Raw genomic sequence first — 14,215 nt, 5'->3', positions numbered from 1 at the left:
TATCCCCTCTCATTCCAAGCCCAGGACACTAGAAGTGTTCTCTGCCTTTGTTGGCCTTGTCTGCTGGCTGACAAGATGAAAGTCACTTGTTTGGCAACCTTCAAATACCAGAGGCAGAAAGTCGCATTTGTCTCGGACACTTTAATGCACTCTCTTGCACTTGGAGAATGTGTTTCTTTATCTGTGTATGTAGTGTACTCATACCTGAGAGGCAGAATGTTCTGACTCGCTTAGCACAACATAATGGAGAAGCATACATTTGTGTTATTCAATGCATCTTAGATGTGTTTTTGTATGCCATTTATGTGGTGGTAACTGATAATGAAGTGAATATATTAAAGAAAATTACTTTCTTTTATTATAATTGTATTTTTCTGATTCAGGTAGCATTTAAAAATACATGATGCAATGGTTTAACTATGCATGGGTCAGAGTGGAAAGAGATGTGTTGCATCACAACGCCGATAACATTTGTTTCTTCCATTGTGAAACCTGAGACGTTATTGAGCCATTCCAGACCATCATATATACTCCAGCCAGACAGTCTATTAAAACACCATAGCTAGACAAGCTTTGTGTTATGAAAGTACTTTTTGCTGATATAGAAAGCTTTAATAATTCTCAGTGTCGACACTAAGAGAACCTGAAATGTCATTTGGAGAACTTAGGGTTGTTTGCAACTGGCACTAGATAAATTATTTGTAACTCTGTGATTTAGGTAAATTACCTGGTGCATTTTTAAAATATCTTCCATGTTCATGTCGAAAGGCCCCAGTGACACGTAATGTATGTTAATACCATCAGACATACCAAAAAACAAGCCATATAAAAATAAACAAATCTTGATAATACAGTTATCATATGATAAACTGGCATGCACACTGATGAATGTCAGCACACAGACAGATATGGCTTACCTTGACAGTTTTCAGTTACATTTTATTTGTGACAACAATTCTATCTGTGTCAGGCATTTTCAGCTTTCTGAGGGGATCACTTTGTTTACCTTTGGAGCTATTGTTGATGTTCCTAATCAGACAACAATTAGATAACACAGTCTTTGAGTCTTACTGGAAAACAGGAATGCTTGGCTTTCCTAAACATCTCAAAACATTGCTTTCTCCATGTTTGAAGAAGTCGTTTTGCTGAGTTCTTCCAGTACAGGTGTCTTCAGATGCCCTTTTGGGTATCACAATGGGTCCCAGGGTTCAGTTGAAGGTTGGGAGTTTATTTTATCACAAAGGAACAAAAGATGTCCTTGCAAACACACCGTCAAGGGAATGGAAGACAACGTAAATTTTGACGGGAAGGGTCTGCTCTACACTAGCAGTCGTGCCTTACATTAAATGCTAGAGGTATGACGTGGCTCTTCTTTCACTCTCGTTCGAGGAAATGTGATTTAAACTGAAGGCTTGATCATTGATGGGTAGCTTCCTTTGACCCGGCATCCTTTCTCTCTCAACATCCTAATAAAAACACCCTAACCCAGGAGTCTGCCGGGCTCGGGTGCGTAATGTGTGGACCACACACACTTACACAGGCTATCATCTCGCTCTCTGCCTCAGCCCCATATCTTTTATATGGCTGCAGTCCACTTTGCTGCTATTACACTGCTCTTCATGGTAACATTATCACTTAAGATAAGGCTTCAATAAACTGCACTCTCTTTTAGGGGGCACTCTGCTCTTAATCCAATCTCTGAATGTTAGCACCTTTATCACCGGCCTTCCTGGAGACCCTCGCCTCACCTCCAACCTCCATTTCCAATAAGAGCCAGGCCATTCGGTGCCCCAATGTTAACACCTTTCTGTTCAGTTGAACTCCAAAAGAGCCATCGAGGAGTTGATTAAATCTATTCTAAGTGGCGATTCATATATATGGAGAGGTGGTTGCTTTGATGTGCAGGGTAGGGGAAGGCCGTGGAGAGCTGGGTTGTGGCCAAGAGGTGGCGCAGCACCCCAGCGCCTCCTGGCTGACTCTCTGATTCACACTAATGTCCTCAGGAGACCGAGCAGAGACCACTGTCAACTGGCCTGGGAGGCCAGCCAGATTGAAACCCCTGCCAGCACGTTTGAAAGGATAGCAAATCATTTAGCCACCCTGATGGCCCATTAGCATTTTTTCATGCGATGCACTGGCATGGAATAACTCCACACTATTAAACTCCCTTTGAAGTCGAAGCTCGCAGGATAGCACTGTAAAATACTTATAAATAAATAGGAGAGCCATCTGAAAGGATCTCAACGGGAACCAAATCATAATGCACACAAAAAAGGCTTTGGCTAATTACAGCGTGCATAACATTGCTTGCCCTCTCTCACAGAGAAGCATTCTGACTCTGAAAGCTCAACGCCGAATCTGAGGTGAATTTTTTTTAGGATAACAATGCTGAGAACACAGAGGCTGAAACTGGGGAATAAACGAATGAAGGACACGTAGGTGTGTGGTGAGAGCAAAACTGTTGTTTGCTGAATTCAATGCAGGAAAAAAAATATTTTGCTCTGTGGGTCCCATCAATGACACTTCCTTAAATAGATGATGTATTGACTCATGGGGTGTTTGGAGTGAACGCATGCTTTCGTCCTAAATCCTGGATGAATGCCTTGGGTGATATCAACATGATTTGATGGTAGATTACTTTTTTTATTGAGTATGTAGCCAAGATGCTTTCATGACCTCTAATCTAGAAGCTCAGTTCTAAGTGTCAGATTTCAATTTTATTATTATTTTTTTTATTATTATTTTTTTACAAACCCTTTTTTACAGACTGTGATAATTAATTTCCACAGTTGTTAACAATGTAAATCTAGCAAAGATTTTTATATTTATTTTATTAAAAAGAGAAACAATTAAAACAAATATATATATATATATATATATATATATATATATATATATATATATATATATATATATATATATATATATATATACAGTTTGTTGTACATTAGGTTCCATTCACAAGGAAAAGGCAGTTACTCAATTAGATGGACTGATTCCAATAACACCAAAAAAAAAAAAAAAAAAAAAAAAACTACTGCTAGCTTGGAAATCAGCTGACCACTTAAATTAATTTTGTAAATAATTTGGTTGACTTTAATTGGTAACTTCTAACTACTAATCAATCATTTGATGTTGAACTTAGGAGTTTTGCTCCACAGCTCCTCCTGTAGGATGTAACCTTAATACAAGGCATACAATACAGCAAAGCTACTAGAAATGTCAGAGAACATCTATTTCTGTTTTAGGTATTTACGTCATGCTCCAAACAGAAGGATTCATCTGACACAAGCATCAAACATTCCTACATTTCCATTGACCAACATTCTAATTAGCCTGCCAGAAATATGAAATATCGCCTGTATAGACAGATGCATAGAGAGGGAATAGTCATAACGAAGGAGCGAGAGAACAAGAAAAGGAGCCATATTCACGGTCTCTGCTGCTGTCTGTGTTGTAATGCCTCCTTTAGCACGCTAATTAGCAGCATTAGCATGGCTGAGAGCTGAAAACTAGTTTGAGTTCTGTTTGGAGAAACTACACGTGAGATAGAAGCTATTAGTATTCCTGCAAACAGACCCCAAAATTGTTGAAAGCTTTCAGCAGCTTGTTTTAACTTTTAAAGTCTGCACTGAAGCCTGCACATTTTCACTTTTAATGCTGTTTTGTGAATAGAACATTTGTCTGGAACAGATCAGAAAGACTTTGAGTGGCTAAACCACAGTACAATGGCCATCAATAAGTTATACTATGCCACGTCAGTCACATGAATGCTAGTGGTTTCTAAATATCTGAGCATCTCCCAGGTACTATAGTAGTTTTTTTGTCTTTTTTTTGTCTCTATGATAGTTCTATTCAATAATCATAATATCAGGTATACACCTTACGTTAAATTCCTTTATTGTCTTTCTCTGTTTCCCAGAGTACAAGTTTAAAGGCTGATTAGCATTTATATTGCCATGCTAAGGCTCACTACTGTAATTGGTGTTGCACAGCAACCATCCACCGCCATCACACACATGTATATACTCTCTCTCTCTCTCTCTCTCTCTCTCTCTCACACACACACACACACACACACACACACACACACACAAAGCTGGCATGTCACTCTACTGTCCATGTAACACACTGAAGTGAAACCGCCAGCCTGGCAGGGCTGAAGAGTGAGGGAGACAAAGACTGAGTCCGTCAGGTTCATTCAGGTGTAATATTGTGCCGTCCTAGAAACATCCAGCAAAAGTGATCGCAAGTCATTGTCAGATTGAACCCAGTTCCTGCAGTGCCTCACATACCTCCATACCGCACCTGTGAGCTTCTACACTGACACCAAACTCCTGTCAGCCATTTACAGTGCTTTATTTATTTACCACCAAGCAGAGGATAAGCCACTGAAGAAAGGATTTATAGCCTCCAAAAGTATCATAAAAACCGGACGGTTTTCTTCCTTTTCAACCAAAGAGGTTTATACATTTATTTCAGTGTTAGAAGTCGCAATTGAGAATATATCCATCTAAAACAGGCACAACGTCTCTCCTGCTGTTGATTCCATGTATTAGGTCGCAATTTAGACGGCATTAATCTCTGCCATAATCTGTGGCAAAATCCTCGTAGTGTTCCTGGGAGGCTGACCCGCCGTTCCCTTTTAAGTCTCTCTCTGCCCAACAGGTTCATCAAGAGAGACGTTTCCCTCCCTCTTGGCCCCCTCTGGCTCTCTGCCTATCCTCATGGAATAAACACTGAGCACTCAACAGAAGCTCTGCAGGTGACCTCATGATCGCCGCAGCATCTGGTTAAATTACTTAACATCACGCTCAGCAGACATGTAATCCCACATAATGCCCATTTCTCAAAAAGTGCACCAATTTGGATAAATCCAGCAATTCAGCTCTATGGCTGTGAGATTTCCGCAGGGATGGCTTGTAGGGCACAGGATGGGCACAGGTCAGGGGAGTGGCAGAGGATGAGAGAGATGAAGGGTGGGGGATTGGTTTGTGTTGCTGTGGTTAAGAACTGATTTCATTGGTGCAGCTTAATAAAGTCCAGTAAACACATTTTGTTTATGCACAGAGATTCTCAGCAAAGCTGCTCTCACTGGATTTCAGGAATCAATGCCAAATTAATGGCCATCTTCTCTTGACCTGAATCTGAGGAGGTACAAACAACTCGACCGACAAAAGAAAAATCCCTCTCAGTATCCAATGAATTCTGTTTTAAAGAGGCAAGATGAAACAAAAACATAGCAACACACATTCAGTTTTGTTTATATTGCTGCATTAATTTTTTTGTGGCTTTTATACTTTTTTTTTCAAGATTAGATTTAAAAGATTTTGATTGATAGATTGATTGGTTGATTGTAGGTTTTTTGTTTTATAGATTTTGTAAATTGTGACATTCCCATGGTTTTGCATGTTTGCTATGATCACTTATATCCGCATTTTTAGGATTTGTTGTACTTTTTACTTTTTATAAATATATATATTTGAAATTCCATTGGATGATCACATTTCTGGTCAACATTAAATTAATATTGAAAATTGATATAAACCAAACAAACAAGCAAACACAATTAAATTGCAATTCACTAATTTACCAAAAAAAAAAAAAAAAAAAAAAAAAAAAAACTAAAAAACTAAAATCTAAACCCCTGTTGTGTCCAGGGAATTTGCATATGAAGTGGGGACTAAGAATGTATGGAATATGAAAACATATTTAATCTCTGTTTTCATCAGAAATTCTATTTCCTCTCAAACATAACATCCTTCTCTCTGATAAATGCAGTTGTCAGGGTGTGGGAGTAGGCTAATATGGGAAGAAATTAGATAGCCTTACGTGGTCCTCATTAAGGGGGTCCGACTTCACACAAGGTACAGACAAAAAACAAAAAAAAATCACAGCTCAGCGACTCACATATGTATCTGTACACAGAGTCGGTGTCAGCTCTTTTTCTTTGGTTGTCGATAAAGAATGACAGTAAGAAGGACCGTGGAATACTGATATGAGTTTACTGTCCGTGATCACTATGCATTTATGTTGTTTGGAAATGAGAAACCATCAGTGGCATACAAAAACGGCTTAATCCAAAGATAAAAAATGGCCGGGCCAGAGTAGAAATCAGAATGTCATGCAGAAATATGAATTTAATTAACCCTGAAATATGACTGAGATGTAAAAATCCATTACATTTGATCGGCTTTGGGACCCGTCCATGTTGAAAAAGGATTTGCGATGTTTCAAAGAATGATTTGCTAAGTCTGACCAGGGAAAAACTGTTCCACGTTCTACAATGAAACACACTAGGATGTTTGATTCCCTTTATACTTGTATAAGGCGGCTGAGATTTGGCCTGAAAAACAGCCAAAAGTGACATTTTAATTACCAGCCTGCTGAGGCGCAGCTTAGTGAATGAGAGAGAGAGAGACAGCGGACACACTAAGACCTGCTTTCGAGGGTTAAGACACAGCTTACGCCCTTGGCTGCGTGGGGACTTAACACCAGATGCTCCTGAAGAGCATTTGCCTCATCTATCAGAACAAGACGGTAGCGGTTAGGAGAGGATGACGGGGGGAGGGTGAGAGTGATGGAGGACAAGAGGAATATGGATAGATGGAGACAGATCCAAAATGAGTCTTCAGATCTATGCCACACTGCCCCCAGTGGACTTGAGCGCACGAGAGGAAAGCTGAGTAAAGTGTAATGAGACTCTCTATAATGTCGAGACCTGCAACAGAGTATTGGAAGCATATATTAAAATAGCTTTTTTTATGATGTTTTGCCGAAATGCAATGAAAAACACTGATTTCCCTTCTGACACGGGCAGTGGCAGGAAACAAATATGGACAAAAGTAGCATCTTCATCCGAGGGACTGACGGAACAAAAGCCGACAGATTCAAGGAAATCTGTATTTTTGTCCTGTTTTCCAGGGTTTACATGTATACAGTCACCCTTCAAACTATTTACATGGATGGTGAAGCTAAATTTAATGAAATAATGTTTCTCCGAAAATATTAAGTTGTTTCTTGTTTTAAGCCTCAATGTAATAACATTTGATGAGGTTTTTGATTAAAGATCAGAAAAAGACAATGACGAGAAAGCAAGAACAAAAGAAAGAGAGTGAAAGAAATCTGATTTTCTTTCAAAAAGCAACAACGGACAGATGCATAAAACCAGTAGTTTTGTCTTGGCTTTTTGGAATACCCAAACATCCTTCGAACAATTAAATAGCTTGGAGAAGCATAATTTCATGAGATAATAAAACTTGTTGTCAGAAAATATATCTAGAATTAAGTTTAATTGCTTTTCTTAACCCACTGGCAAAGAGTTTTTTCTTGTTTTAAGCATGAATGTAATAACATTTAATGAGGTTTATGATTTAAACAAGAAAAATGTGGGTTGAGATAAATAAACCCAATTCTGCCTAAACAAGTCATACCGTCTCACGCAATTTCGATTTTCAAGTAATTAAAAGTTGTTCTAGGGATTTTTTTGCATATTTTTAATGAGAAATAAGACAAAAATACTGGTGAAAATAAAAGGATATCTTCTGATGAAAAGTCCTTTAAAAAAAAAACTTTCTTCTGGCACTTGCAGTGACAGGAAACAGATACAGCAAGAAGCAACATTTTTATCCGAGGGATGTATGAGAAAAGAAAAATGGAAAAAAAAAAGTGGACAGATTGAAAAAGATAGAGAAAATGCTGCCCTTCAGAAAAATGAACAAACTATGACTAAGAGAGTGAGAAAAGGGGAGAAAATGTCCAAAAAAAGAAAGAAAGAGAAGGAAAGGGAGAGACAAGCTCTTGGACAGAAGGTTTGCCTGCGGTGCGACAGCTTTCAGTGCCGCACAAGGGTGAGATTCTGTTCGTGAGTGTGCCATCAGTTAGGGCTTGTCACCAGGTGTGTGTGTGTGTGTGTGTGTGTGTGTGTGAGAGAAAGAGAGAGAGAGTGCGAGTGCCCTACATAAACCCTCAACTCTTGACAAAAACTCAATACGGTCTTTCTAAGCTCCCAGTGCTGCTATTGGACTTTTTGTCAACCTTTCTCTCTCTCACACACAAGCTTCTCCTCATCCTTCTTTTTACTCCTTCTATATAAAAGACTTGTTTTTCTCCAGGACTTTTTCTTATATATTTATTTCTGCTGACACTGGTTGGCTCCATAAACAGCAAAAGTGTGTACAACACAATTTAGCTTTGGGGAACCTGCCATCCCCAGGGGCAGAGCGGGGCGACAGCAACCCCTGTTGTTATCTCATGTTTACCTGCCTGTTCTGCTTTTATTTTTTAATACCACAACACCTAGCTCAACTCAACAGCACAGCAAAGCAAAACAAGGAGACTTCACCGAGTGCGTAATGCTTTCTGTGAGCTTTTAAGAGTTAGACGGGAAGGAGATGAGACAGACTGTCTGACTGCATTCCTGTTGGCAACACTTGTGTATCGCTAGCATGTTGTATGAACGTCTCCATAATTATTATATTTTTTTAATGACAATTTAAAAGGCTTATGAGCTCTTAATTGATAATTCTTTCAGTTCATTATAATATAACATAGTAAATCAATTTGATGCATGGACAGTTTCTTATGTTAACTTTTTTTTAGAATAGCATATGTGAAAATCTTTCGTGAAAATGTACGTGAAAGATATAATCAAATATATAATTCAATCATTTTTTTTATGTGTTTATAAATAAATAAACCATCCCCAGTGGACAAAAAAAAATAAAAAAAAATAAAAAAATATGCTGGACACATGGCTAATACTGCTATAAAACTAGATCATAAAGCTGACAGCCTCCAGAGGCATGATCTACTAAACAAGAAACAGAGCGCCCCATGCTTTACTCCCACTGTCACCGTCAAAGTAGTTTCACACTCTCTCACCGAGAGCGTGCGACTGGGTTTATGTGTGTGAAGTTATATATCAGCACTGTGGGTTATGTGAACATGCTATCAGATCGTGAGTGAGGGGTACAGTATTTGTTTAATGAGATTCGGAGTGAGAAAACAAGTTGAGTGATAAACAGGTCATTAAGTTTGGTCTGCTTTGCTTTGATTTGCGTACAATATACTTTGAGGGAGTGAAGAGACAGCTTAGGAAGAGAACGAGCTGCACTTCGTGAGCTGAAACTCTGTAGCATAAGAAGATTTATGTCGGAGGACTTTGTTTTTGATAAACCAAAAACAAAGCAGCCAGTGCCGGTGGTTTCCAAAACAAGGAGCTTCAGATGAAGTCCAGAGGCTTTCGGATTTATTTGAACTTTCCTTTCTGGGTCACCGGTCGCTGCAGAGGAGGACAATCAACTCAATCTATTTAGCTCTGTCGAGTCGCTGCCAGCCCTTTCAGCTGTTCACGGAGGGAGCGTACGAGCGAGCCGGCGACCCCTCTGAGAGTCTCCGCGGCAGCCTCCGATTCAATCCAATTGTTTTTCAAAGACAACCACCTTGCGGCAAGCAGCGGAAACATCCATCAGCCAAATTCTAAGCCCAACTGTTTACAGACTCAGAGGCTGTCTAAGAATAACCGTGTGTTGTGTTTGCTCGCCGGTGTGCAAGATGAATATCCACTGACGTGCTTCGGTCAAGATCCCTCGCCAAGCTTCCTTTTCAAGTTCAAGATCTTGTGGTTTGGTGAAACTCGTGGGACAGACAAACAAGATGCCATGCAACTACTTTAAACTGTTTAACACAAACTCAAGGCTTCGCAGCCAAAACCTTTGAGTCTCCCTTGCAGCCTCGGAGTTCAACTCCCAGAGCTTCCCTGCTCACACACACTGACACAGGACACAACACAGCGGAGAAAAGGAGACCAGGCAGCTTACCGTGACCTGTCAGCCACAAGATCAGAAAGACCCCTGTGATCATCTCGGCACTTTGCAGGGGTGGTGATCTCTCGGGGACCAAGGAGAAGTTGTTCACGCACACACCGACCTACGACTCTTCTGGTTGGCTGCTATTGTCAGTCCCACGATGTGCCCTCTTAATAAAGAGAGGCTCTTTGTCAATCTCTTTCTTCTAGTGTCCTCCTCTCAGTGTGCTGCGATAGCAATCTGCTGTGTTGTCCTACAGTAACTGAAGTGACTGCCGCTCTCATAAACTCAGAGTACTCGTGCTCTCACTCTCTCACTCTTGCTCTCACACACTGCTCTTCCATTCTCTAGCTCACAGAGTCAGTCTGCCTCTCTCTCTTTCTCACTCCTCCCCACTCCTCCCTCCTCTTCTCTCGCTCTTTCTCTCAGTGGAGGATCAGGGGAAGGCGGGGGCTGGCTGCTCTCAAGGCCCGCCCACCTGATCAAGCGTAACAGTGCTGTTGTAACAAGAGGCTGGGAATTAGACCTTATCTTTGGGAATTGGGAAAGAAAGAAAGAAAGAAAGAAAGAAAGAAAGAAAGAAAGAAAGAAAGAAAGAAAGAAAGAAAGAAAGAAAGAAAGAAAGAAAGAAATGCATAGCCATGTAATTCATACTACATAAAAAAATTTCAAACCTCATCATAAAATGGAACACTCTCTGATCTGATCTGATTGGGTGGGTTGAGTGGGTTTAGGTTCTGGGATTTACTTTCTCTCTTTCTCCCTGAATAGATAGAAACTTTGATTTGATTATGTGTCTTCACACATAGTATGTCTGAACCCACTTCTACATTGCATGAAAAATATACTAGATCAAATAAGTCTGTCAGGACGGATACAAGATTGATGAAAGTCATTTTAATATCCTGAAGTTTGAATTGTTCTAGTCTATGTAGTCTTAGTAGACTTAGTTAATATGTGATTGTTAGGGTGTTATGTGTGGTTGCTAGATGTCATAGATGGTTGGGTGTTTATATGTAGTTGGTATGGTTCAGTATATTACAATGATCTGTTACTGAGGTATGGCTTATCCAAGCTGTGATATGGCTGCTAGGGTACTCTGGATAATTGCTAGAGTGGGCATAGTGGTTATCAGGGTGAAACTAAGAACTGGCTGACTGTCCAAATCAAAAGGTCTGACCCTTATATATCTACAATGATCTGGTATTGAGATATGGCTTTGATTTTTGTATTTATTTTTTTGCTATACAGATGCTAATGTGTTTTAAGTGTTTGTTACTGTATTGCTAGACAGTCATCTGGGTAATTCTTCATACTGGTTGTCTGCTTGAATAAAAATAGATGTTGTTTTTGTGGCAAGATATTTCTTATTTATGTTACTCTAGGTTTCTAGGATCCTCTAAATTGTTGCTAGGGTGTGCCTACATAGGTAGTTCCCACAGTGAAATCTGCCAACAGCTTAAGCCTATGCACATGTCTAATAAAAAGGTAAGCTGTGATTGGTAGCTTTGCATGTTAGGACAATCTCTTCCTCCCTAAGTGGGCGGTTCTTGGCCAGAAAAGGATGCAAGTTGGATCCGAAAGTTAAAAGTCTGTCTCAGCCAGACTAAAAGAACCCAGAGCTGGAACCTGATTAGCTCCTCTTTTCCAAATGAGTAAAACAGAGTTCAGACTCATCATTTATTGCCCCCTAATGTAGAAGTTGTTAATCTCACTAATGCATAGCTTGCTAACAAGTCTGTTTCACACACTAAATATTGCATGATGCATTTCCCTCCTACTTCCTGATGCATTTATTCAGTTAAACAACACAGGAAAAGAACAAGATGGTCATAGAATAGCCAACATAGTTTATGTGTTAATTATTTAGAGGTAATAATCTTAGTTTGTGGTAGCCACACTGAAAAGATAAATGTGTGTGTTCTTGTGACATATCAGGACCCAACCCTGTATAATGACATGGGTATGACACAGGTATTACAAGGTGAGGGTGACTTATGAGGACATAACCCATGTCCCCATTTTTCAAAACTCTTATAAATCATACAGAATGACTTTTGTTTTTTTTTTTTTTTTTTTTTTTTTTTTGAGAAAGTAAAAATGCATAAAGTTTCCTGTCAGGGTTAGGTTTAGGTGTAGGGTTGGTGAAGGGCGATAGAATATACAGTTTGTACAGTATAAAAACCAATGCCCCCTATGGGATGTCCCCACTTTTCACAAAAACAAACGTGTGTGTGTGTGTGTGTGTGTGTGTGTGTGTGTGTGTTTTGTTTAGCCAATTATAAAAGGAGCTCTGATTCTTTAAACAAACTTGTTTTACAACAGAATACAATATATTTTTGTTTCACCCATTAAAATGTCATGGACAACCTGGCAGTTGCAGTAAATAGATGTGCTGTTTAAGTCAAATTGAAAGTTTATTTGTAAGGTTTACTGCCATTTCGAAGCTTTGATCTTGTTAGCTTTAGCAATCAATGTTTTTTATCTGAGCAGGTTTTAAACCAGAAAATGCCCATGGATTGCTCCATCTGACTGAAGCACAAAAGCCAAGGATCAATATTTCATGAGAATACTTTTAATCGCCTGATTTCTCATTGATAATTCCTCTCTTTTGAAGTCTTTCTGTGGTATTTTAAATTAACTAAACTTAAACGATGAGAGTGGTTCCCTGCGTCTAACTTGTTTAGAAAAAGCTCAGGGCTTGTGTGTACACGTGGATGTCTTCTCATTCATATATAACCGCATGTTTTACAAGCTAAACATTTATTAATTCATCATGCTCAGCTGTGCAGGCCAAAGGTCAGTAATGATGCATTATTTCCTGACCTTTGGTCATCATTAGTTCAATCTAACAGCATGCACTATATACAGAGAGAAGCAAGCCTTTTTCAATCATAACATGAACATCTCTGACCAACTGATAGTAACATCTGCCTAAGGTGATCCGATTCCAAGTGGACACTACAAAATAGAGATGTTATCCAATCACTCAAACCACACTCTGGAGAAGAAAAAAATACATGGGAATGTGTTGCATTTGAAGTGTAAACGCTAATGCATGCTGATGTGTCCCGGGCAACATCCCAGGACTGCCTACCCAACTGTCAATCATCAATTTAGTTGACAAGTGATTAAACTAGCTGCTTAGCTATATTCGGATTTAAAAGAAGAAGGATCATCCCATCAAACAAACATGCTCATGTGAATTCATGTTCCTTGGAAATTCATAACATGTAATTCAGTGGGTGCTGTCACTTTAAGAGTTAAAAAAAACAGGTATGGTAAACACAAAATTAGTACCTGTGGCTGCTGGCGATATGTATTGTGGTCTTATGAAGTGAAACAATTATCGGTGCAATAACTTAAATGCTATTGACCACATTAGCACCTGTAAACCATTCACTCATTTTCATTTAAATAATGGAGTCTTTATTCCGTGGCTTAGTTGTTACAACATTTGTGATCCATTTGAGATGCAGAGCAATCAAATCTGTATATTTTTAAACAGATGGTTTTGCAAAGAACACTGAAAGTGTCATTTTGAAGAGTTTCTTTTCACATTCAAATTCGAACAGCCACATACAGTAAATGTGCCAAAAGGAAAAATACAAGCTCTAAAAGGCGAGTTCCTTAAACCAAATGCTCTGCGCATAGCTGCAAGAGATTGATCTCAATGTTAGCTGAAGTGTTTTCACATGAGGAAGGAAAGGCAATCAATCTCATTTATGCTGAACTTTCTCACGCTTTCATCTCAACACTTACATTGTTCCTTCTCTCTACACTTGACTTAATGACTGAGAGCTGCAATGTGACCTTTTGAAACCTACACCCTTAAAAATTACCTGGAACAAAGCAAGCATCAATCTATAAGGAAGAAATGAGAAAGCAAAGAAAAGAAAGAGAGAGTCAGAATTGTACATTTGAGCAGTTGAGGTGGACTACCCAGAGGTGTCAATCAGATAGTCTCAAAGAACTAATATAAATGTTGAACTTATTTATTGAAGATAAACAAACGTCCAGGTGAAGCAAACTAATAAATATGAATTACAGATCTTCCACAGAGCATGGAAACCATGAAGAATACATGAAAAAGATTGAATCAAGCGGTTGGGAAGTGCCATCTGAGCCTTGGCTTGTGGCTCCCATATCTGACGGTCCAAATGGTAATGCTGTCTTTCTATTAGACGTTAAATGAAGTGAAGCCTGTTGTGGAATCTTCCACATCGGAAGGAATGATTTAAATATGACTGACAGGCCAGACATACACTGAGGCAAATAAAAAGTGACATGTCTGTTTATGTGGCTTGAGCCTACATATCTGCCATGTACCACAGTGTGCTTGTGTGCAAGTGTGAGTGTTGTGGTGATTTCCATGTGTGGCTGAACTTGTGTTACTACTTAATGTT

The 14,215-nt window shown here is 39.2% G+C and overlaps 1 protein-coding gene across 4 annotated transcripts in view; it reads right to left on the bottom strand.

Moving 5' to 3' along the window:
* LOC127977519 (kin of IRRE-like protein 3) overlaps window positions 1-10,361 on the bottom strand; it is a 192,255-nt gene extending 181,894 nt beyond the window's left edge. For all 4 annotated transcript variants that reach the window (XM_052582407.1, XM_052582409.1, XM_052582408.1 and 1 more), the window contains exon 1: window positions 9,822-10,361. In XM_052582407.1, the coding sequence (XP_052438367.1) occupies window positions 9,822-9,864 (43 nt within the window). In that variant the 5' untranslated portion in view covers window positions 9,865-10,361. The remainder of the gene's footprint in view (window positions 1-9,821) is intronic.
* Between the last annotated feature and the right edge of the window lie 3,854 nt (window positions 10,362-14,215).

The sequence above is a fragment of the Carassius gibelio genome, chromosome B18, assembly GCF_023724105.1.
Source record: "Carassius gibelio isolate Cgi1373 ecotype wild population from Czech Republic chromosome B18, carGib1.2-hapl.c, whole genome shotgun sequence".
Taxonomy (NCBI): Eukaryota; Metazoa; Chordata; class Actinopteri; order Cypriniformes; family Cyprinidae; genus Carassius; species Carassius gibelio.
Note: the sequence above shows the minus strand (reverse complement) of the source record. Positions and strands in the feature narration are given on the sequence as shown.